At 56.5% G+C, this 20,585-nt stretch overlaps 7 protein-coding genes across 7 annotated transcripts; 2 read left to right on the top strand and 5 right to left on the bottom strand.

Moving 5' to 3' along the window:
• Positions 1-224: 224 nt before the first annotated feature.
• Positions 225-3,692, bottom strand: IE81DRAFT_319542 (phospholipase D/nuclease). The gene is made up of 5 exons (XM_025512750.1): positions 2,945-3,692; positions 1,382-2,862; positions 1,205-1,304; positions 1,079-1,134; positions 225-1,009 (listed from the first exon to the last, which is right to left on the bottom strand). Exons 1-5 carry the CDS (start codon positions 3,351-3,353, stop codon positions 500-502), a joined length of 2,556 nt encoding a protein of 851 aa, XP_025373314.1. The 5' UTR covers positions 3,354-3,692; the 3' UTR covers positions 225-499.
• A 290-nt stretch (positions 3,693-3,982) lies between these two features.
• IE81DRAFT_319541 (MFS general substrate transporter) lies at positions 3,983-6,374 on the bottom strand. Its single transcript, XM_025512749.1, has 4 exons — positions 5,875-6,374; positions 4,995-5,727; positions 4,641-4,918; positions 3,983-4,560 (listed from the first exon to the last, which is right to left on the bottom strand). The coding sequence occupies exons 1-4, from the start codon at positions 6,014-6,016 to the stop codon at positions 4,097-4,099; spliced, it is 1,617 nt and encodes a 538-aa protein (XP_025373313.1). The 5' UTR covers positions 6,017-6,374; the 3' UTR covers positions 3,983-4,096.
• IE81DRAFT_84948 (hypothetical protein) lies at positions 5,845-7,097 on the bottom strand. Its single transcript, XM_025517696.1, has 2 exons — positions 6,425-7,097; positions 5,845-6,339 (listed from the first exon to the last, which is right to left on the bottom strand). Exons 1-2 carry the CDS (start codon positions 6,877-6,879, stop codon positions 6,126-6,128), a joined length of 669 nt encoding a protein of 222 aa, XP_025373312.1. The 5' UTR covers positions 6,880-7,097; the 3' UTR covers positions 5,845-6,125.
• Positions 7,098-8,243: 1,146 nt separating this feature from the next.
• Positions 8,244-10,146, top strand: IE81DRAFT_319539 (putative glutathione-dependent formaldehyde dehydrogenase). The gene is made up of 6 exons (XM_025512748.1): positions 8,244-8,680; positions 8,758-8,880; positions 8,959-9,585; positions 9,669-9,782; positions 9,858-9,969; positions 10,055-10,146. Exons 1-6 carry the CDS (start codon positions 8,531-8,533, stop codon positions 10,075-10,077), a joined length of 1,149 nt encoding a protein of 382 aa, XP_025373311.1. The 5' UTR covers positions 8,244-8,530; the 3' UTR covers positions 10,078-10,146.
• Positions 10,147-10,224: 78 nt separating this feature from the next.
• Positions 10,225-11,232, bottom strand: IE81DRAFT_84744 (hypothetical protein). The gene is made up of 3 exons (XM_025517693.1): positions 11,042-11,232; positions 10,809-10,959; positions 10,225-10,591 (listed from the first exon to the last, which is right to left on the bottom strand). The coding sequence occupies exons 1-3, from the start codon at positions 11,108-11,110 to the stop codon at positions 10,320-10,322; spliced, it is 492 nt and encodes a 163-aa protein (XP_025373310.1). The 5' UTR covers positions 11,111-11,232; the 3' UTR covers positions 10,225-10,319.
• Positions 11,233-13,838: 2,606 nt separating this feature from the next.
• IE81DRAFT_84903 (hypothetical protein) lies at positions 13,839-16,257 on the top strand. Its single transcript, XM_025517695.1, has 5 exons — positions 13,839-14,248; positions 14,457-14,554; positions 14,628-14,898; positions 14,976-15,099; positions 15,178-16,257. Exons 1-5 carry the CDS (start codon positions 14,129-14,131, stop codon positions 16,167-16,169), a joined length of 1,605 nt encoding a protein of 534 aa, XP_025373309.1. The 5' UTR covers positions 13,839-14,128; the 3' UTR covers positions 16,170-16,257.
• Positions 16,258-16,390: 133 nt separating this feature from the next.
• IE81DRAFT_84812 (hypothetical protein) lies at positions 16,391-20,478 on the bottom strand. Its single transcript, XM_025517694.1, has 5 exons — positions 18,998-20,478; positions 17,944-18,892; positions 17,727-17,877; positions 17,476-17,636; positions 16,391-17,394 (listed from the first exon to the last, which is right to left on the bottom strand). Exons 1-5 carry the CDS (start codon positions 20,162-20,164, stop codon positions 16,613-16,615), a joined length of 3,210 nt encoding a protein of 1,069 aa, XP_025373308.1. The 5' UTR covers positions 20,165-20,478; the 3' UTR covers positions 16,391-16,612.
• Positions 20,479-20,585: the final 107 nt, after the last annotated feature.

Here is a 20,585-nt window from a genome sequence, read left to right as displayed (position 1 = left end):
CCCGAGGTTTCAAACCGCCCTCGGACGGCAAGTTTGATCACATGGTCGAGACGCCGACGTGCATATGATACGCGCGCGCATCAGAGCGCAGACATTCGCGATTGACAGATGTGATGCACGTATAATACGCACTTTTTTATCCGCTCGTGCCCAACTCCCAACGCAGGCAAGTGGATGGCACTGAATTCGACGGGTGAGGAGGGGCAATCACGCATTCAAACTGTGATTCGCCATCATGTAAGGAGGCGGTTCGATTCTGAAAGCGCTGCTGGCACAAGAGACCTCTTTCTCTTGACCGCCATGCGTGAGCGTCAATACAGAAAACCACGTGAACTTCGCGTAAGTGGTCGGAACGGATACATTCACATTCGGTACATTCGCTGAGCCAGGAGCTGGCCAGAGGTGGGAAGTCAGAGAGCACAAAGCACAGTCACTGAAAGTGTGACGTTTTGGCGATACGCGAGGTTTTGCCCCCAATAGCAGCGAAGCGCAAGGCTGCCTAAGTGTAGAGGTCGAGCAGAGCCTTGCTGGTAGTGATGTCTGTCTTTTCAAAGTTGTCTCCGTCCATGAAATCGTAGGCAAATTCAACAAGCGAGCCCTTGTAGCCCGCCAATCTCTGTCTGACTTCTTGAGCGCTTCGCTTGCCAGGTTCGGCAATGTGACCAGTGCGTGCTCCTCGGGCGACAAAGAAGCTGTCGTAGTCTTTCCAATTGCGAACTCGGTTGGAAGGCACGACCTGGAAGAGCTCGTCGACAATAGCGGTATTCGTGCGCGCTTGTCTGCGCCAGATCTCCTCCAGCTCGGGAGAGAGAGGGTCTTCGACGAGCTGCTCCCACTCTTCCTCCTGAGCCTTGCGCTCGGGATCTGGGAAGGGATGCGGAGCAGGACGCTGCGCTGGAGTGGGCTGGTCTTTTGCAGTCTCTGGCGTGCACTCTTGTGGTGCGACCAAGCCAAGATGCTGGCGATAGAGATGTCTGCGGAAGCTAGCAGCGAATCGGCTTGCCATGTACTGTTACACGATATGGTCTGGTCAGCTCAGATATGTCTGCAGTGCGCAGCTGAAGCTTGCTGTGCCTACCTTCTTGCCATCCATCTTGCTCTCGAACATGTCATGGTCCTCGATGACGATTGCAGCTGTGAGAAGCAACACACAATAGTGGTAATGTCAGCGAAGGGCGCTGTGCGGCTGGCAGATCAGACTCACTTTCAGAGTCTCGATCACCTGCCTGACTGCGGTCGTTCAGATTGGCCGAGCCAATCAAAACGGTGCGGTCATCAAAGATAGCCAATTTGGAGTGTACGTACTGCATCAGTGGGGATCGGAAGAAAAAAGAACGTCAACACCCTTTCGCCCGGAATCGCCACGTATATATGCTCTCACAGTCTCTTCAGTAACCCAAGCATTGACTTCCTCCTCTTCCGACCCCTGCCATTGTGACTGCGTGATGTCAGGTTGGCCGTGCAAAAACGCGCTCGCAATGGAGTCCTGCAAGCCCCTCGCTCTTTCGGGCGTTCCATTCGCAAATTTCCGGAGGATTTCCAAGGCTTCTTGGCTCGTTGCAGGCATCTCCACTTCCTCGACGGTCGAAAGCTTCTTCTTGCCATCCTTGTCGAGTGGCGCATCAGGCTCGCTGCTCGGCACCTTGATGGCGATTTTCTTTCTGCCGTCCTGGTATGCCGCATCACCGATATATACCCTGGCGAGCGCGACTTGCGCCTGATGGTAAGTGATGCCGCTCGCCTGTTCCGTCTCGCGCACAATGCCGCTCGGGATGCGGTCGATGCCGCGCAGATTCCAAAAGCTGATGTACTCGTGCGGATCGTAGCCTGCAGCTTTGATCACCTCCATGATGGACTTGCCTCCACGATTGATGGATTCGTACTGCTTCTGCATGATGGTGCGGTTTCCCGCCGCTTCCTGAAGCTCGCCTGCGAAGCAAGGGATGCATGGAATGACGATGACCACCTTGAAGCGCCTGCCGTCCTTCGCTGCCGAGATGATTCGGTTCGCAATGGCTGCCCCAACGCAATTGACCACCTGTCCAGGCTGGGTGGCTGTGATGAAAAATTGGTTCTCAATGTAGATAGAGTGCGACGCGGTCTGGATCAGCTCGATCAAAGCGTTCTGGATCGAATGCTCGGTCAAGATGCCGCTCGACCAGTCCGCAGCGCTGCGTACAACTTGCACGTCCATGGTAGCATTGGCGCCCACAGAGCCACCATCCGAAAGTTGAAGCTTTCTGCGCTCGGGGTGCCATGGATGCATGAACCTCTCTCCATATTCGTGAAAGCGCTCCATGTGAGGGTGACGAGCGATTTCCTGATGCTCTTCAAGCACATCCGATGCGGGAACAGCGCCGTGCGGGAAAGCGATGAGGCTGTACCCCTTGCCATACTTGAGCTCCTTGACGAAGTTCCACCTCTCGATGAAGTTGTAAGCGACGTCGAGCACCGAAGGACCGGTGAAGGTGACGTGCACATCATGCCATGGCATGCGCCCCAAGCTCAGGCTGCTCTGCTGGTTGTTCATAAAGTCGTCGACTTTGGCAAAGTCCATGACTCGAGCGTTGTTGAAATCCTGGCCAACAAACAGCGTGCGCTCCAGCATGGCGAAGGGGTGACAGTCGGAGAGGGGGTGCGATTGCGTATCCCATCGTCCAAAGCAGATGTCAAGTCCACCGACGCAAGCGTACTCAGCGTCGACGACGACCACCTTGTCGTGGTGCGAGTAGAAGAGAGTGATCTCCCCGTGCGGCATGTGGTCGGGGTGACGGAAGACGCGAATGTTCGGGTGCAGGTCCTCGAGCGCGTGCTTGGTGTGTGCAGAGCTCATCGTCATCGTCTCCGTCACTTCTTTGTAGACTGTTACGCAAGGGCAGACAATCAGCTGGACGTATGCTTCGCACTTCTACGCAGCGCTCTCCAAATTTCTTGCGCTACTCACCAATAATTCGAACCTGAACTCCTTGTTCCGCCTTGCGCTTGAGCAGTCTGTCCAGCCTCCACTCCTCGTACAGGTGAGGAGGACGCCTGAGATAAAGTTCCGGGGTGAGCCACCAATCGAGGATAAAGATCGTCTCTTTGGCATTGTCAAGCAGTTCAGACAATGCCCAAAAGTAATCGTGACCATCCGAATACCACTTTGCGCGGTTGCCAGATCTCACACCGGCAAACGAGTTGAACCTGTGAGAATCGCGAATGGATTGCAGAATCTTGTCCTTTTCCTTTTCGTGCGCTTCGTCGTGTCGGTGATTCGGGTTCATCATCGCCGCGAAACCGCTGCCCAGCTTCGACACGCTGTCCACAAACGTCTCTGGATCCAGATTCTTCTTGAGTGTGTCGCGCACACCCATCTTGAAGTACTAGAGGGGTTGGAGAAGGCACTGGAGGAACTGGGATGGCTTCGGCTTCAGAGATTGCGATACAGAGAGGAGAGCGAACGTCGACCAGCGATGCTGCGATGCTGCTGTTTGACTGAGGGACGGTGGTGCGATTGGCACGATAGCGAGCACCACAAAGTGAATCTCGACCTGATTTGTCGACTTGCACCCGAGTGGCGATCGAGAAGAGCAATAAATCGTGAACGTAGAGCCTATGGCGGTCGCTTAAAGAGATTGCGCTTCCGGGCGAGGCTGTGGAATGTCAGAGGTGCGGCGATCGGGATGAGTGGGACATCAGCCAGCATAAACTCATGGCGGCGCGATCCCCGCGCGCGTGATGATAACATCCAATTCGCCGGCGGTATGTATGCGCGCGCGCACGGCCTCCCTTTGCAGGCGCACCACGCCTGCGCGAAGGTCCGCTCGATCGCTCTGCCGCATCGTGTGGGCCGCTGCATGCAGGAACGCAGCTCAGTCCGATCCATCGGCGAACGAGGCAAACCAGCCGCGCTGACCACTTTCATCAAGTCCCCCGTCAGAGCAGAGCACAGCAGCTGCGATCGAAGTCGCACCAGTCCAGCACCACAAGTCGCCGAGCAAAGGGTGACGATATCCATATGGGAAAATGTACAAAGCGCAAAGTGCGTTACAGCCGTCAAGTGGTCGTCATAACGAGGAGAAGGGCATGTAACAGTGCAGGTCAGGCCTCCTCGAGCTCAAGCCTCGGTCTGTCGACGAGCCTGCTCTCTCTCCGCATCGGCGCCGATACCCTCCTTCTCCTCCTGAGGGGACTCGGTGTCTTTGACATCCTCAATCTTTTCGGGTGCCGAGGTAGACTCCATGCCCATGAAGCTGAGATCGTACCCATTAGCAACGAGGTAGGCTTCAAAGTCCCTGTCGAGCTTCTTCATGCCATCGTGGGTGACCTGAGGAATAAACACAAAGACGATGGCAGCGCTGACCAACGCCAAGCCTGCACCAATGTAGAATGGGCCAGAGAAGCGAATGGTGGCCATCTCGTCGGGTGACAAGTCGGCTTGAATCTGGTCGTAGACGTACGTGGCCACGAAGGCGCCCACCTTTCCAATGGCTGCTGCAATACCGTAGAATGTTCCTCGAACAGCAGTCGGCGCTACGGCCTTGGACGCCAAGAGACCCAGGTTGTTTCCGGGGCCCATCTCTGAGCAAGGGGCGGGGAAAACAGTTTGCAAATCAGGGGACGCACTTTGCTGCATGCATGCGTGCGCTAGCCTCGCTCACCTCCAGCTGCGACGAAGAAACCATACAGCACGATGATGCCAGCGATGCTCTCGTTTCGAAGAGCGCCGAAACCTCCAGCGAGCCCAAAACCAAAGGCGGCCTGGATGAAGAGTCCCAGGATCATGGTATTCTTGGGTCCAAGTCTGTCAGAGAGGAGCGCGCCGATGATGGTGCCGGGGATGTAGAATGCGTTGATGAGCACACCGTACCAAAGACTGATCTGCAAGTCGTTGTCAGGTACGAGCTGCGAGACGAAGAAGCTCGAGTACAGACCAGCGCTGTGAGAGATGCGAACCTAGTCAGCGCGTTGTGCGTAGTGCGACGCAACGTGGAAGCGGCCCGAAGCTGACTCACGGATAGGACACCCAGTCGTAGATGAACCAAGAAAGCGAGACAGCCGATAATCTGACCCAGTACTTCTTGATGATGAGCCACCAGAGCTTTGCGGTCGGCTTCTTGATGGCGCCCTTTTTGAATTGCTCGGGCTCGTGCATTCTGGTGCGGAAGAAGAAGATGATCATGGGTGGCAAAGCGCCAAGACCGAGCGTGAGTCGCCAGACCCACTCCAAATGCCTTTCGCTGAAGATTTCGAGTAGGATAGCAGCTACCAAGCTGGCTGCCACGAAGCCAAAGTCGATGGCAGTGTTGGTGGCAAGGATGAAGAGAGACTGGGTGTGCTTTGGGTTGACTCCGGGTGCCTCGGTATTCTCGCTAGCAGCCACGGAGCCGCAAGGGTACTCTGCACCCAATGCGATACCTTGAAGGAATCGGTAAGCTTGCAGAGCTGCAAAAAGACCAGGGATGCTTCCACCAGCTCCCCAAGCCCCGGCGATGATGATGGACCAAAGCGTGAGCCAGATGCAGCAGAATAGCATTCCAGGCTTGCGTCCAATCCGATCCGTAAGCACACCAAAGATCAGCATGCCTGCGACTGTTCCTGCGAAGGCCAGACTGCTGAACAAGGAAAGGTCGTGCGATAGATTGGGATTACGGTCCTCGTAGAGCACACCAAGTATGGTCTTCACTGGACCACTAGCGGCGTTGATGTAGCCATCGGAGAAGAGCGCAGTGCCACACGCGAAGATCACTAAAATGAGAGCGTCGCAGGCGGAGCGTAATAGTAATTTTGTCAGAGCAAGTCACAGGTCGCCTAGGGCCGAGCATCCAGCTTCGAGACTGAGGGTGGCACTCTAGCATGGAGGTGCAGTCACGCTCAGAGCACCTTGACACTTACGAGCGACAGGACCCAGCTCCTTTCCAATCTTGATGGTGCTCTTCTTGCCTGAGCCTACCTCGTTGACCTCGACCGAAGGCTGTGCCTTCTTATCATCGTACGTGGCGGCATCATGGAGGACTTCGCCCTGTTGTGCAGACATGGCGCCCAAGATTCTGTATGATTGCGAGTTGAAGTCGTTGTGAGCGATGCTTGTGGTGGTGGGTGTGAGGAGATGTAGTAAAGAGCGTGCGATGCTTCGGGGCGAAAATTTACTGAAGCAAGTATGCTACTATCAGCGCTCGCTGTCGAAAGGTTCGAGGACGGAGAGAAGGAAAGGCAAGCTTTGCGCCAGACCATGCGGTCACACACGTTCCTGACCACCTGCAATGAATCTCTGTGCCCCTGGCGTTCCTCGCAGCTCTGACTGTGGACTTGCCCGCGAACACGGAGAGCTCTAAATCGGCGCAAGCTGCCGGTAAGACGCTAGTCGAAAGAGGTTGGGCAAGTGGATCAGCGCTTATCGTGATGCAGAAGAGAGAGACGCACGAGCGCTGCTTGCGACACTCACACTACGTTCGCGAACAAGCGTGCCGCTCGGCAGCGAAGCAACTCCAGCAGAAGCTTGCCGTGAGCGCACGTTCGCGCTCTCGACGGACCAGCAGACGGGAGGGGGGTCAAGCCGTCACAACATGTGGGAGGAGTGCAACGCAAGCTGCGAAGCATGCATGCATGCAGTCGGTGATTTTTAGCGTGATATCCTTGCACTCGTGAGTCGTGACTGCTTGCTATGTACACTCGACCAGACTTGCTGCTTTGGCTCTCGCGTGACTCGGCGCTACAGCGAAGTTTCCGCTTTGACGTGAGGAAGATGTTGGCTCGAGGAGCCTGCACGGGTCCTTCGAGACGCCACTCAGATTGACCCACAGCCGTGAGCACCTGCACCAAATCTGAATCTGCTGGATGCGACTGCTCGAGGTTGTTGCGGATGGAGCATATGCTGACCGGCGGAGCGAGCCTGTGCATGCCACTCGCTCACTCCTGCACTGCATGCAGCGTGGCGGCGGTCCGTTGGATTGCCGACTCTCCCGCTGGTACGAGGTCAGGTGGGAGCACGTCCGGTGGCGCATTACCCTGAGAGTCGAGCATCGCAGCAGTGTCAAGTGTAGCCCTTCTCTACCTTCGCGTAAGCAGAGTCCTGAAGTAGCGACCTGCATGGGCGCTTGGAGCTTGCGTGGCACGCCCAGCATGCAGTCACGAGTCGCAGTCGCGATGGTCTAAGCGCGACCTGCATGTAAGCCTGGCGCTGCGCCGATGCTGGGGCTCAACTCCGCAAGGTGGGCCACGTGGGCTGATTGGCTGCTCACTCTCCGCAAGCTCCGAAGGCTACCGTTCTATGGCCGCTTGATGCTTTGCTACGTATAGAAAGCGACTATTCAGGATTCTCGGCCACTTTTCACTGGCTAGCAGACGTTGCTCCATGAGCTGTCAAGTCGCTTTGCTGCCTTTTGACTTGCTATAGGCTCTCGTTGTGGGTTTGTCCACGACGTACATAGCGGGCGCCCACCATGGTGGGCTGCTGCGCGAATGCGCGCTTCGGTAAGCGTGTGCGTGGGATGCTCTCGTGAGCGGGCGCACACCAATCGCGAGTAGTCGCTCGTGAGCCAGAATGAGGGATGTCGAAGGGGTCGATGTGGCCCTCGAGCAAGCGTGTACCTCTGAGCAGTCAAACACAGAGCAGCTGATGAGGAAGGGCGCATTCGTCGTGACAGCCAAAGAGGCTTGAAGTGAAGGTTCAAGAGGTGGGTGGGAATCAAGCCGTGCATCAGGCTGTCCCATAGCTCACTTGTTTGAGATGGGATGAGCCAATCAACGTGTGAACCTCGATGCCAGGCACGCAACGCTTGTATGACAGTCGAGCTTGATGTGCGTTGAGCCAGAGCAGAGCGTGAGGCTCGTTGGGCCAAGATCTGGATCACTCTCCGGCTACGCTTCGAATAACAGGCACACAAAAGCAACAGTCAAGTGATTTACGATTGCTTCTTCTCCCCGCCTCTGATGGCCATGCCGCGGCTTTACTCGTGACTCTAGCTCCTACTCCGGCCGCGCGTTGATGATCCGCACTCATGACTGCTGCGTAGCCTAATCAAAGCTGTGCGCATTCGTGATGGAGTGCAAGCAGCTTGCCTCGGGTTGTCTCGTGGGCTATCGCTATCAGCTTGCAGCCACAGATCACGGATGGCGAGCGCGAGGTACGATGTGCTGGTACCTTGTACAGCCGCCAGCAGTCCCCATGCAGCACAATCAGTCACGATCGTCGTGAGTAGAAAGTTAGAGGAGAGGGTCAGCAGACACGCACGAGTCACGCTTTCCACCTGCCGCGCAAGAAACGCTGCTGGAAGCTTGAGGGGCGGATGCATGCAAGTGGAGGCATGCATCCGCGCATCATGGGCACTCACGAGTCACGACTGTGCTGCACGGCCGGGTGTCGTGCGCCACCCTTCTTCCTCCGCGATGCGCGCGCCATCTCTGCATGCCATCATCGCTTTTGACAAGTCAGATCTGAACATCATAACTCCCTTTGCGCTCTTCCTCATCCTGCTCCCACCTCCAACCTCGACACCCAACTTGAAAGCTTCGTACGTGTCTCCATCCACGCATCCTCTTACAGCGCACGATGTCTTCCACCGCAGGCAAGCCCATACATTGCAAAGCCGCTGTGGCTTGGGCAGCTGCCAAACCGCTCAGCATCGAAGATGTCGAAGTGGCACCTCCCAAAAAGGGAGAGGTGCGCGTTAAGGTGACCTACACTGGTCTCTGTCACACCGTGAGCGTGTTGAAGTTCTGAGCGTCAGTCGAGAGAGCTGGACTGACCAGCTCGAGACGGCTGCTTCGACCGCACAGGACGCGTACTCACTTTCTGGCAGCGACCCAGAGGGTGCTTTCCCAGTAATTCTCGGGCACGAGGGTGCTGGGTTTGTCGAGAGCGTCGGTGAAGGCGTGACGGAGTTCAAGGAAGGAGATTCGGTAAGCGTGCTGGCTGCTTCGCTTGCTGACGCGTTTGCTCGGTCTGACAAACAAGATGCTGTGCCGGTTTGTCATCAGGTCATCCTCCTTTACACAGCCGAGTGCAAGCAGTGCAAGTTCTGCAAGAGCGGCAAGACGAACTTGTGCCAAGCTGTCAGAGCCACGCAAGGTCAAGGAGTGATGCCGGACAAGACGGTGCGCTTCAAGGTCAAGGGCCAAGAAATCAAGCACTTTATGGGCACAAGCAGCTTCAGTCAATACACGGTAGTGTCGGAGCATTCTTTGGTGTCCGTCGACAAGAAGGCGAACCAGCAAAAGACGTGCCTGCTTGGTTGCGGCGTGACCACCGGATTTGGTGCTGTGACCAACACTGCCAAGGTGGAAGAGGGAGCCACCGTGGCCGTCTTTGGTATCGGATGCGTGGGCTTGGCTGTCATTGAGGGTGCCAAGGCCCGGAAAGCGTCCAAGATCATCGCTGTGGATATCAACGACGGCAAAGAGTCTTGGGCGAAAAAGTTTGGAGCGACCGACTTTGTCAACTCCAACAAATTGGGAGATCAGAGTGTAGTAGAGAAGCTGGTGGAGCTGACAGACGGCGGATTGGACTACACCTTTGACTGCACTGGCAACGTCAAGGTCATGCGCGCTGCGCTCGAAGCTTGCCACAAGGGTTGGGGCGTCAGTACCGTCATTGGTGTGGCAGCAGTGAGTACGCCGGTCTCAATGGCGAGGTCGAGAGCACTCGAGCTACATTTGTTGATCCGCGCTTTGGACTGCAACTCCTTCAGGCGGGCCAAGAGATCTCTACGAGGCCCTTCCAGCTTGTCACTGGTCGCAAGTGGCAAGGGTCGGCATTTGGTGGCGTCAAGGGCAAGACTGAGCTTCCAGCAATGGTCGACGCAGTGAGTGATGGCAAAGCCGCCGATTGTTCCCCCTCTGGCACGTGGCCTCACCTTGGCTCCATCGAGCATCCGCAGTACACTGATGGCAAGTCGCCCATCAAGCTGGACGACTATGTCACTCACGAGACTACTCTGTCCGAGCTACAAAAGGGCTTTGACTACATGAAGGCCGGAGACTGCATTCGATGTGAGTTGATAGAGGCTTGCCCAAACTGTTGCGGAGCTGCTCGTGGTTTTGCGCCCCTTAACGTTTCCCTCTGCTTGCGCCACAGGCGTCGCCGACATGTCCAAGTGAGCGTGCAGCAAAGGTATGAGCTGACACGCCCTGCTGCGGGCCCCACGCTCCATTGTCCCGTAAGGCGACGGGAGCGCGACTTGCGATCACAATGCGTGGCGCACAACGCACACACGAGAAGCGGCAAGTCGAATGCAATGCGATGGTATGATACAAATGTATGCTGCATAGGAGGGGTGGCAGGAGCGGAAATGTTGAAAGCAGTAGAGCAAAGTTCGAAATGATGGTCAGGTGAAACCTCGTCATCTCTTTCCAGGTCCGTTCCTCAACCTATCCATCAGCTCCTGAAACTCCCTCTCCTTCGTCTGAGCGTCCTCTAATCTCTTGTCCTCTTCCATCGCTTGCTTCTCTAGTCTGTCTGCCCAGACCTTGTCTCTGGGAACGCGATGTACGGTGTTGTTCCTGGCGCCTTCGGATGACTCTGCTGAGGAGGATGATGCATGGGCTCGGGCATCGCTCGGTTTCCCTGAAGACGAAAACGGGGATGGCTCGTCGTGTGGCTCGCCTGGATCCTCTGCGTGTGACGCGCATGCGTGGGAAAGAGGGGAGCAACAAAGCGCATGTGAGAACAGCCTTGCTGCTTCCACAAGGCTAGCATTGCGAGAGTATGTGAAAGCATCATCGAAATTCGCGTCGCGCGATCGTCCCAAGATTCTTGTTGTGCCCAAGATTTTCGTAGTCTTTACCTTTCTTTCACTTGTGACTTCTAGTGACACGCAGCACCCACTCACCAAATTTGCCCATCATCCCCGGCCCATTGTGTCTGCCCACATGCGGGTCTCTCCAAGGTGGAACTTCTCTACCCTGCAGTCTATGGGGCAAATGATCCGCTTCATGAAGCACTCTGTGAACAAAGGACTGGAATGCTGGTGAAGCGGCCAGCTATCATCACGACGAGGTGGGATAGAGTGTCAGAATCGCTGCTCGGACAGCTACGAGGCGCTCAGAGCATGCACAGACTCACCCGACGTGTGATTTGCTCGGCTGCGAGACCCGTCAGCAGACGGACGAGCGCAGGCGGAATAGGCGCCATGGTGGTGATGCGATCCTGACAGAATTCCTCCAGCGTCTTTCGGCGAGAAGGTGGAATTCTGTCTGAATCTGTTGGCGATTGAATAACAGCAACGCAGAAATCCAGTGTCTAGAGCTGCGAGAACAGTGGGGTGGCGAATGAGACCTGCGCCGGTAGCGGTGATCCTCCAACAGGAGTAGTTGCGGTGGAGGATTTTGGAGCTGACGAGTGTGCTTATGCACGGGCGACGATCGTTCTCCTTGGGCTCAGACACTAATGCGTGTGTGTGTGCGAATACGTGAATGCTGGATGAGCGTCAAGATGACAGAGGCATAGTGTAAATCACGAATGAACATGGCAAAGGAAGGCGTGGACGTCGGCATGCGCACGCATAATATGCAGCACGCCCACCGCGCTGAGTGGAGAGCAGCGTGGACGGAAACCTCGGCCGACCTAATCCGCGGATGGAATGGCGCGCCTCTCGACTGCTGCTTGCTACACACAATCTCGAGGAGAAGAGTTTCAGTAGTGGGTGGGGTGGGGGTTGGTGAGGGTGAGTATCGAACGATCGAGTCTGAGGTTGAGCATGCCACGTGAAAGTCCATGAGCCATCGCGCCTTTCTCAATGGACAGCCACGAGTATTCGTGCCGGCTGTCGACTGGTTAGCTGTTCAACGGTCATAAGTCTTTTTTTTAACCGCAGTACTGAACGATTGTCGATTGCAGACTCGGCCTCGTGCAGCGGCGTTAGGAAAGATGTCTCAAGACTCACGACTCTAGACTCTCGACTACTGCATTTTGATTTGGACATGTGTAGCGCCGACATCTACTGCTGTGGTCAGCAACACCGCAACACGCACGTAGCTTGCCGGTCCGGCGGTCAGTGCAGAGCTCTACGAAGCCGAGACTTGCACGTTACCATGTGATCATCATGCTGGCGGTGCTGACTTCTCTTACACGTACAGCATCATCACCGCGAGATCTCAATCACCAGCAGTCGTGAGTCGTGAGTCATAAATCGTGAATCGTGAATCACGAATGTGATTCTGCCACGCGCTGCGCGCGCGTGTCGCGTCGCTTTGCTGCTACAGCGTTGAACGCGCGGTATCCGCCTGCTGCACATACAGTACGCACGCGTACGCACACGCTGATGTACTCACGACTGCTGCCGTGTGTATAAGCCATAATAAGCCTTTGCTCTTTCCCCCCCTTTTTTTTCGGCGGCCAGCGCGGCAGCAATTCGTGCGCGACGTGAGCACCACAGCAGCACATGAGCGGCGCGGCGCGTAGGTGCTGCAGGGTTGCTGCTGCTGTGGAGATATTCAATTGCTTGCATGGATCGCGTGGAAGTGATGTCGGGCAGATAAAGTGCCAGTCCTTGAGACGCTGCCAGTCTGCGTCGATGCGGCGCGTCTATATAATAAGACCACCGGGGTTGCGCACCGACGCGTCCCTCTCCCCCGACCGCTTCCTCCACAAACCTGCGCCTGTCCGCCTGCGTGCCGCCTGCCTGCCCCTCTGCCCTGCGCCCTTTCCCCTCGATATACCGGTCACCGCGACTGAGCAGCAGTACAGCCCCCCACCAAAAACTTGAGACTAGCGCGCGCGCGCCACTGACGCGGCACGCCTCGCCATATATAACTACGCGTACATAGTCTCGGCCGAGAAGTCGAACACAGTCGCGATCTTCTCGACTTGCTTCATCGCAACGGGGCTCCACCTAGGGCTCTACCACTCGATCTCTTTCTCCTTCGGCCCGCCTTCGCCCCAGTCCTAGCTACGAATCTTCACGAGATAAGACGACATTGTACATACTTCTCTCATCGACCCTCTCTTGGTCGGCTCTACGGGCAGCCAGCCTAAGGCATCTCACCTCACCCTTCCAAAGCCTGGTGGCCTGTTCAACCCACTGCACTCGCTGGCGCACAGCTTGTGCTTCAAAGTCGACTGTCGTCTGGACGACGGCCTTTCAGAGTCTTTATCGCTCCTCGGGTACTCGATGAGCATCGCGACTGTCTAGAACACGACCCTTGCACCTGGCTTGACCCGTTCCGTCGCGTCAGCGTGCCCAGGGGATCCCGAGGGCCAGGACAGGCAAACCGTGCAATTGGTGCCAAGTCGGCCTTCAAGTATCGAAGCAGTGCGAGTAGGTCTGACTTCAGCTTCCGATCGACATGGCGTCCGGAGCTGGCACTCCGCCGTCCGCGGCGGCATACAGCCCGACTATGATGGGAAACGGTAACGGAAATGGCAATTCGAATGCAGCGTCCAACAAGAGGATCAAGACAGAGTCTGGCTTCGTCCCCTCTCACATGGGTGGACTTCCGCAGCAGCACTTCGGCTCTCAACCTGGTCACTTCGGTTATCATCATTCTGATCACTCCCGTCCCCTTCACACGAGCCTGCCAGGATCATCCATGGGCTTCCAGCCGCAACCCGACTATCACGCGTCTCTACCTAATGGGAGTAGTCACAACGCAAATGGCGGCTTCAACCACATGGGCAGTGTAGACGCCAACTTTTACGGTGGATCCAGCATGTCGAGCGGCAGCATGGCAGCAAGCAGCATGGACGCGAGTGCCTTCCTCTCTCAACCAGTCTCCTTCGGCGCTTTCACAGGCGGAAGTAACAGCAATACTGGCAGCGCCTCTAGCGGAGGCGACTGGGCTGACTTGGGCTTCCTTCCCGGACTGAATGGCCCCTCTTCGCAGGAAGCAAACGCCGGACGAAGTGCAGTGGGCGGAGCCCCCTTGTCCTCAAATTGGCCCGAAGCCGCCTCTTCACCACCCAACCTTGGCAGCGCTCCCAACGAGATATGGGGAGGCCCGAGTCCCTCGCCTGGTCCCTCAGCTCCTACGCCTTCGGGCTCGTCTTTGCTTCCTCACGTGCCGATGGGTCCACCACTCGCACCATCTCAACAGCAGCAAGTCCAACTCCAACAGCATCAGCAGCATCAGCACCCGTACCTGCAGCAGCAACAGCAGCAGTCGCAAGGGTCCCAATCCGAAACTCAAGCTGACAACGGCATCATGCCTCCGCATGGGCCTCCTCGTGATCTGCACGTCGAACCCATCCCTGGTGCGCCCCCGGGCAAGCAACGAAAGAAAGCCCAGCCAAAGCCTAGAAAGAAGAAAAACAAGGCGGAAAATGCTGCGTCTGGTGAGGCAGACACTGATAACGGGGAGGCTGCTGATACGTCTCTGAATTCTCAAGGTGAGCTCTTTCGAACGGCACCTTTGAGAATACTTCCGGTTGAGCACTCCTTGGCGTCGACCGAGCGACTTAAACACACTGGTGATGCATCCTGCGTTGGGCTGACCATGCAACGCTGTCTACCCTGTGCTTGCTGCAAACAGCCGCGACTCAGGGTCCAAAAGCTCCGAAAAAGAAGCGAAAACCGAAACAACAACAGCAACAGGAACAGGAACAACAGCAGCAGCAGCAGCAAGGAGGAGGAGACGCAATGTGCGTAGTTGTTACTGCTCTTCGTACAAGTCCATCTCTTACTTTGCACTCCTCTCCTTACCGTCCAATGTAGTGTCCCTGCTCCAGCTGAAAGCACTGCAACGGAGGCGATTGAAGCGCCGCAGTCATCTGGGGCGCTGCCCAAAACGCCTTTGGATGGGCAAATTCCGCAGCCCCCAGATGCACAACCTGGTCAGGTCGCTGCTACAATTCCGCCAGCACCATCACACAGACTGCCACTCAGCCGTGGTCAGGCAGTCACCTCAGCACCCACGCAAACTCAGACAGCTCAAGGCGTTGACGCGCTACAAGATGTCATTGGCTCCTCGGGCGTGGATCTTGGGGTGCGTAATGGTCATGCTGTCGCCTCCTTCGATTTGCTGTACTTATATGCTTCAAAACGATTCACTCCCCTCCTCAGGCCGAAGAGCACGCAATGGGATTGCAAGGCGCTCAGGCTTCCGGAGAGGTCCGAGCAGCGGTGTATGCCAATTCGAGTAGTTTCTTAGACCCATTCACTCTATCTGCTCGCGTCTTGCAGATTGGTGAGCAGACTTCTCGGATCATTCGGCGGTTCCGTCCTCCAGACAGCTAACCCTTACGCCTGGCAAAACTTTGCGCAGCTAAAAAGAACGACCTCCAAGTTGAGGGCGCTGTGCTACAGTACCTCTCGCTCGCCACGAAATCTAGAGTCCGAAGTCTTGTCGAGTCCATGATCACCGCTTCTCGTCACCGCACATGGTCCTCGCATGAGCGAGAGCCATCCTTCTGGGAACGCAAGAAGTCCCTGGAAGATGGAGCGACGCCAATGTATCATCAACGTATCCGCACCGATCCTCAAAAACAACTTCGAGCTCTGGAAAGGGTCGAACGCACCAATGAGCAAGCCGCGAGGAGAATCAGATTTGAACGTGATGAGAAGGAAGCTGCTGGGACCTTGGACGACGATGTCGAGATGGCCGATGGCGGCATCTCACGAGAGGCAACCAAGAAGCGTCCTCTCGGAGCTGCAGCTCAAGCGAAGAACATGTCTGAAGATGTCAGGCGTCGGCTAGCCAACAATACTGCCGCAAGGGCTTTGGGACCGGCTGCCAACACGCCCAAGTGGATGCAAATGTCTGCTGCAGTGAACGCGTCGGCCGCGGCCAGTCCGCTTGCGAACCGGACCGGAAGTGTCAGCGCGGAAGACAAAGGCTCCAGCGCAGATGTCTCTGGCACGTCGACGCCGGGAGGATTGGGGGCGCTGCCGCGTCCACGCTTCGCTCCACAACCCAGCGGAATACTCTCTCAAGGCTCTGTGAAGGGCTCTGGACTGAGTGGAGGGCTCAAGAAAGAGTGGAGCGGTCTTGCGCCCCATGCGCACACGGGCCGCGTCAGTGTGACGGGCGCTGTAGACGGAAACATCAAATCCTCAGGCTGGGCTGATCTAGCTGAGCGTCAGAGAGCCAAGGAGGCGGAAGAGAAGGCTAGGGCTCGGCAAGTCACCATGCAGGATGCTCTGCACGCCCTAGAGATGGAAGCGCCTGCTTCGTTGGGAAGAGGAAGCGGCAGGCGAGCATTGTATAGAGCGAGAGCTGTTGGTTACGCAACAGAACACTCAAGAACCGACACTTGAGCGCCGTAGAGCAGTTATCGCTTTATCTGAGCGGCCGCTCCTCCCGGCGAACGTTATGCGCATCGCCTTCTTCCCACGACAACCTCATCAGTGATACCCGTGACACTAGCACACCACCTGCATTCGGACACTAGCTCCTGGTCATGGTCGACTTATTCTCCATAGCTCAATACAGATGACAGGAGCCTCTCGCCATCCAAAGCTGCCTCAACCCCTTGTACCGCGTCGTCGCTGTAGAGTACCCTTCATCAAACCGCAGATGTTACATCGCACAATGCCATTAATCAGCCAGCTCCCGGCGCACGTGGAGCGGATTGTCCTTGGAGTCGTGTTGCCACGGAGGTAGGCCGAAATAGCTCTGCGCTCCGCTAGCACACACGAGCCTTGGTGTGGATGTAAGTGGCAATTTCCATGGAGACCTACGTGCAGTTGCGCATAAGGGCTCAGGTGCCGGTCAAGGGGCCGTAGTTGGACCCATAGAAGGAGGAGGTGTTGCTGAAGGAGGGCGCATGCGAAGCTGGCAGCCCTTCCGGCTGACCCTCGTTGAGGAAGCGCAGGAAATAATCCGCCCACGCTATGTCGTCTGCCTCTCCTCGACCACCAAACGCTCCGCTCTCGATCGGACTCCAAGAATTCGGGAATTGTCCACCTTGCCAATTGGCGGTGAACTCGCCCTCTGCCCAAGGTGGCCAATCTTGCTGCACGCCGGTGCCCGTTTGCGCGCTTTCTGGTAGCAAGCCATGGTTCGTCGCTTGACCAAAGACTTCTGGTGCATGAGGTGGACGGTTTAAAGCCGGATTTGAGTTGGTTAATCGCGCAATTGTTGCACGAGAGCTGGACGAGCTTGACGCGGTCGCCTTCCACTGATTCCACGCTGCCATAGATATCGTACCAGGACTACCTCGACGCTGTATCAGAGCCGGGTGGCCCGATTTGTCCGCGTCCCCCAAAGATCCAGAATCGAATTTGGAACCTTGGCGCTTGATCATGTACTTTTTGATGCTGTCCTGGCGTTCGTTGGCAAGATGGGGCAGCAGACGCTCCGCAATGCCGCACAAGATCCGATATGCGCGTCGAAGAAGCCCGGAGGTGCATCGCCAATCGAGCGAGTCGAAGATCCACAAGCAGTGCTCGATGAGTTCCGCGTCGCGAAGCAATTCCTCGCCAGGCTGTTGGTGCCACACTGTTATCATGAAGGTGGTAGAGCTGATCCAGACGGTGTGGCCTGGTGCAGAAATAACAGAAGCAGCGCCAAGTCAGCAGACCACTACGTGAAGACTACACCGTGCAAAGAAGTTTGTCTCACATGGAAAATTGCACTCTCGCGCTCCTGCGTCCTGCAGCCCCTTCCAAATCAGCACGGCTGAGTGAGCGCTCTTGCGGGCTGCATCAGTGCATTGGGGCATCAGCATTTTTCGCAGGTAGCCCGTATCATCTTTCCGCCTCAAGAATGGCTTCATGATGTACCTGTCATTCAAGTGGCAAGAAGACGAACGAGGACGGTAGGTCAGCTGCTGATCAGAAGGATGGCAGCCCATACGTCGAGAGCATACGTACATGCGAACTTCGGTCGAGGCACAATCCAGCACCGCTTGTCCTGGCGGGTAGGTCGTCTTCGGTGCGCTCTTGGCCCAGTCGTCCACACGCGCGAGTAGCGACACCATGTCGGTATACTGCAGCTTGCGCACGCTGCTTTGCAAAATTTTGACTGCGTCGATGGCAGGGTAGCTGAGCTTGATGTAGTGCAACCACATTTGCAGCGCCGAAAGATCACCTTGCGACCCCAAGCCAGGTGTCGAAATGGACGCAGTGAGATCCTCATCCGAGAGGCATCTGGGCAAGTTGACGTTGCAATCACTCAGTCGGATGCCAAGCGGCCGCCCCATATTTACTGCAAAGATGCAATCCAAGGTGACCAGGTTCCAAAACGTGCGGCGCAACAGCTCCTGCTCCAGCAGACTGAGTCCTACCAAGGTGCGTTCTTGATGAGCTCCGATATCGAATATCCCTCGGATTGCGACTCCGAGTAACGTCCAGCTCACTCCAGGACCCATGTTGGCGCTCGCAAAGAAGCAAGATAAGCTCAGCACCTGTATATTGATGAGACTAGCTGAGTGCACCTGATGGTACAGCCGGCTAGCCGCAGCAAAGTCATCCCCCGCTGTCTGAGGGCACGATCGATCCGACCAGCATCTCGGGTCATTGGAGTATCGAGCAGCAATGGCAAGGACCGTGAAGACGAGACCACGAAAGGCGACGTCCACCTCGGCTCTTCCTGCGGCAATGTCTTGTTCCATGGAAGGCCTATGAAGTATGGGTATCATTGGATGTAAAAGGCCGAAATAGACATCGAACAGACTTCGCAACACTTCTTGTCCCGGCAGGCGATACCGATTCTTCCAACTTGGCGTTGCAAAGTCCAAATCATCTCTTCCAACGCCGCAGAGGTTACGACGTCTAAGATTCATGACCCACTCCAGGCTGTTGGTCGGATAGTGCACATGGCCGCGAGAAACCTCCTCCGCACGCTGCGTGGATGTCCAGGCAGTGCTAGCGTGCAGCTTTTCAGACTCTGTAGGCTGCGCAGACTTGCTGTCCCTGGCCTTTGCGGCATTTTCGGTACCGGGAGCTGCATCACTGCCTGTTCTTGCTTGGCGAAGCGGACTCGGTGGTCGGCTGTCTAGGCCCGCTAGCATCGCGCGATTGGTGTTAGCACCGAAGAACTGCAGATCATGGTAGGCGTGATCAGCACGACGTAGACCTCGGAGAAATTTGAGCAGCTCCAGGCTGCAAATTGACGTCCAACGCCGCGATGCACCCGCACTTACTCTTGGTCGCCCTTCCTCGTGATCATGGAGCATGACGCTTCTGGTGGTCACATCCTCCCGCACGCTGGACGAGGAAGCATTCACCCCGGTGCTATCCACGGAGACGCGACGCGACTGATTCGTCATCGTCGTCATGGCGGGAGGGCCCGCTCCCAGCTGACCACGATCGTACTGCTCTGCCAGATCAGGTGCTACGGATCGAAGCGCCGAGAGCAAAGTCGACACCTTGGATTCCAAGATCTCGTATTTGCCCCTCGACCTGGTCGGTGAGACGTCGAATGTACATTCGTAGCCCATGCCTTCACAATTGTTGCAGATGTTGCGAGAGTTCGGCAGCCCTTTGCATCTGATCTTCTTGTGCCTGCACCTATCGCAGGCCACCACCACACGCCGTCGTTTCCACCCAGGCTTCCGATCTTCTACGAGCTCATCTCCGGATACTTCACTTGCACTCCCATCTCCTTTGCTGGGCCCCACCTGCCCAGCATTCTCGGTCTTAGCTTTGCTCTTGCCCTTGACCACTTTGCTCCTGCTGCTGCCGTCCGCCTTTTTTGCGGAACCTTTGCCTTTCTTTGCTGCAGTAACCTTCTCTGGTTGGTCTACGCTAGTGTGGGTCCGTACAGTTCCAGGAGAATTAGAGGCGCTCGCTTGACCTAAAGGCTCCGCCACAGATGCATTGAGGGCCTCGTCAAAGGCAGGGTGATCGGGATTGGTGAGCGGGTAGGGAGCAGGATGGGGAGTTCCTGTTGAAATTGCGTGTAAGCGCATCGCAGCTTGCTGTGCATAGGAGCCGGACCAGGCTGTAGGCGACGCTATGCTGCTACTGCTGCTTGCCACAGGAGAGTGACTTGGACCTTGCGGGGCAGTGTTTGTTCGACTATGGGGTAACACGTCTGGGGTAGCTCTGTCGGTCCTTGTTGAGGTGGAAGCGACGTTCATTCCTACTGGCATCCTCTGAAACGTGTGCGGTCTCAACGGCTGAGGTGAAAGTTGCGGCGGGTGAGAAGGAGGGCAATTGGGGGGCGCTAGGCGCTCCTCATGGCTCGCGTTAGTTGATGCCTGATGTGATGATAATGGCGCCTCTCTCATGGGTGGCTGACTTGCGAAAAAGCCAAACGCGGCGGCGGTCGTGGAAGCCGAGCGCTCCGGCGGTGACGATCCGGTCATCCTTCGACGGCGAGTCTTGAGCGCGGTCACCAGGAGCGCATGCCACGCTCCCTACGTTGCAGCGTGATTAAGCAGGGGAGACGAGAGAGTCGAGGCTTCGCGCGGTTGCGCCAAAGAAGAAGATCTTGCGCGGTGTCGTCGTGCTATGCAGCTGGTGTCGTTGTCGTGGTGAGCGACATGAAGCAGCACGCAGCATGACTGACCACTTCGGCGCATCTGGCGTCATGACCACGCCTGAACAAATTGCGGGGAACGATGTGCGATGCAGCAGGCCTGCATCCATCCATGCAGCTACAATCAGCTATAGTTAGAGCCAGCCGTAGCTGGAGAGCATCCGGCAATTTCTGGCATTGATGCTCCGAAGCCGAGTCTGCAGAATTCTCAGCATCATGCATTCATAGCGCGACAGCCAAGTCACGAG

Source organism: Ceraceosorus guamensis (assembly GCF_003144195.1).
Source record: "Ceraceosorus guamensis strain MCA 4658 unplaced genomic scaffold IE81scaffold_2, whole genome shotgun sequence".
In the NCBI taxonomy this organism is placed as follows: domain Eukaryota; kingdom Fungi; phylum Basidiomycota; class Exobasidiomycetes; order Ceraceosorales; family Ceraceosoraceae; genus Ceraceosorus; species Ceraceosorus guamensis.
This window is presented reverse-complemented; position numbering and strand designations above follow the sequence as displayed.

Coding starts and splice junctions, on each gene's coding strand:
- IE81DRAFT_319542 (XM_025512750.1), bottom strand. CDS start 3,353: ATGGGTGTGCGCGACACACTCAAGAAGAATCTGGATCCAGAGACGTTT. Junction 1,305..1,381: donor CTTGGGTTACTGAAGAGACT/GTGAGAGCATAT, acceptor CCACTGATGCAG/TACGTACACTCCAAATTGGC. Junction 1,135..1,204: donor AGGTGATCGAGACTCTGAAA/GTGAGTCTGATC, acceptor TGCTTCTCACAG/CTGCAATCGTCATCGAGGAC.
- IE81DRAFT_319541 (XM_025512749.1), bottom strand. CDS start 6,016: ATGTCTGCACAACAGGGCGAAGTCCTCCATGATGCCGCCACGTACGAT. Junction 4,919..4,994: donor TACGACTGGGTGTCCTATCC/GTGAGTCAGCTT, acceptor CATCTCTCACAG/CGCTGGTCTGTACTCGAGCT. Junction 4,561..4,640: donor TTTCTTCGTCGCAGCTGGAG/GTGAGCGAGGCT, acceptor CCCCTTGCTCAG/AGATGGGCCCCGGAAACAAC.
- IE81DRAFT_84948 (XM_025517696.1), bottom strand. CDS start 6,879: ATGCACAGGCTCGCTCCGCCGGTCAGCATATGCTCCATCCGCAACAAC. Junction 6,340..6,424: donor CGCTTGTTCGCGAACGTAGT/GTGAGTGTCGCA, acceptor TCTTTCGACTAG/CGTCTTACCGGCAGCTTGCG.
- IE81DRAFT_319539 (XM_025512748.1), top strand. CDS start 8,531: ATGTCTTCCACCGCAGGCAAGCCCATACATTGCAAAGCCGCTGTGGCT. Junction 8,681..8,757: donor ACACTGGTCTCTGTCACACC/GTGAGCGTGTTG, acceptor TCGACCGCACAG/GACGCGTACTCACTTTCTGG. Junction 9,970..10,054: donor GGCCGGAGACTGCATTCGAT/GTGAGTTGATAG, acceptor CTTGCGCCACAG/GCGTCGCCGACATGTCCAAG.
- IE81DRAFT_84744 (XM_025517693.1), bottom strand. CDS start 11,110: ATGGCGCCTATTCCGCCTGCGCTCGTCCGTCTGCTGACGGGTCTCGCA. Junction 10,960..11,041: donor CCGAGCAAATCACACGTCGG/GTGAGTCTGTGC, acceptor TCGTGATGATAG/CTGGCCGCTTCACCAGCATT. Junction 10,592..10,808: donor GGGGATGATGGGCAAATTTG/GTGAGTGGGTGC, acceptor CGTCACACGCAG/AGGATCCAGGCGAGCCACAC.
- IE81DRAFT_84903 (XM_025517695.1), top strand. CDS start 14,129: ATGGGCCTCCTCGTGATCTGCACGTCGAACCCATCCCTGGTGCGCCCC. Junction 14,249..14,456: donor GGCGGAAAATGCTGCGTCTG/GTGAGGCAGACA, acceptor GCCGCGACTCAG/GGTCCAAAAGCTCCGAAAAA. Junction 15,100..15,177: donor TGCTCGCGTCTTGCAGATTG/GTGAGCAGACTT, acceptor AACTTTGCGCAG/CTAAAAAGAACGACCTCCAA.
- IE81DRAFT_84812 (XM_025517694.1), bottom strand. CDS start 20,164: ATGACCGGATCGTCACCGCCGGAGCGCTCGGCTTCCACGACCGCCGCC. Junction 18,893..18,997: donor ACGAGGAAGGGCGACCAAGA/GTAAGTGCGGGT, acceptor CATGATCTGCAG/TTCTTCGGTGCTAACACCAA. Junction 17,395..17,475: donor GCGAGAGTGCAATTTTCCAT/GTGAGACAAACT, acceptor TTTCTGCACCAG/GCCACACCGTCTGGATCAGC.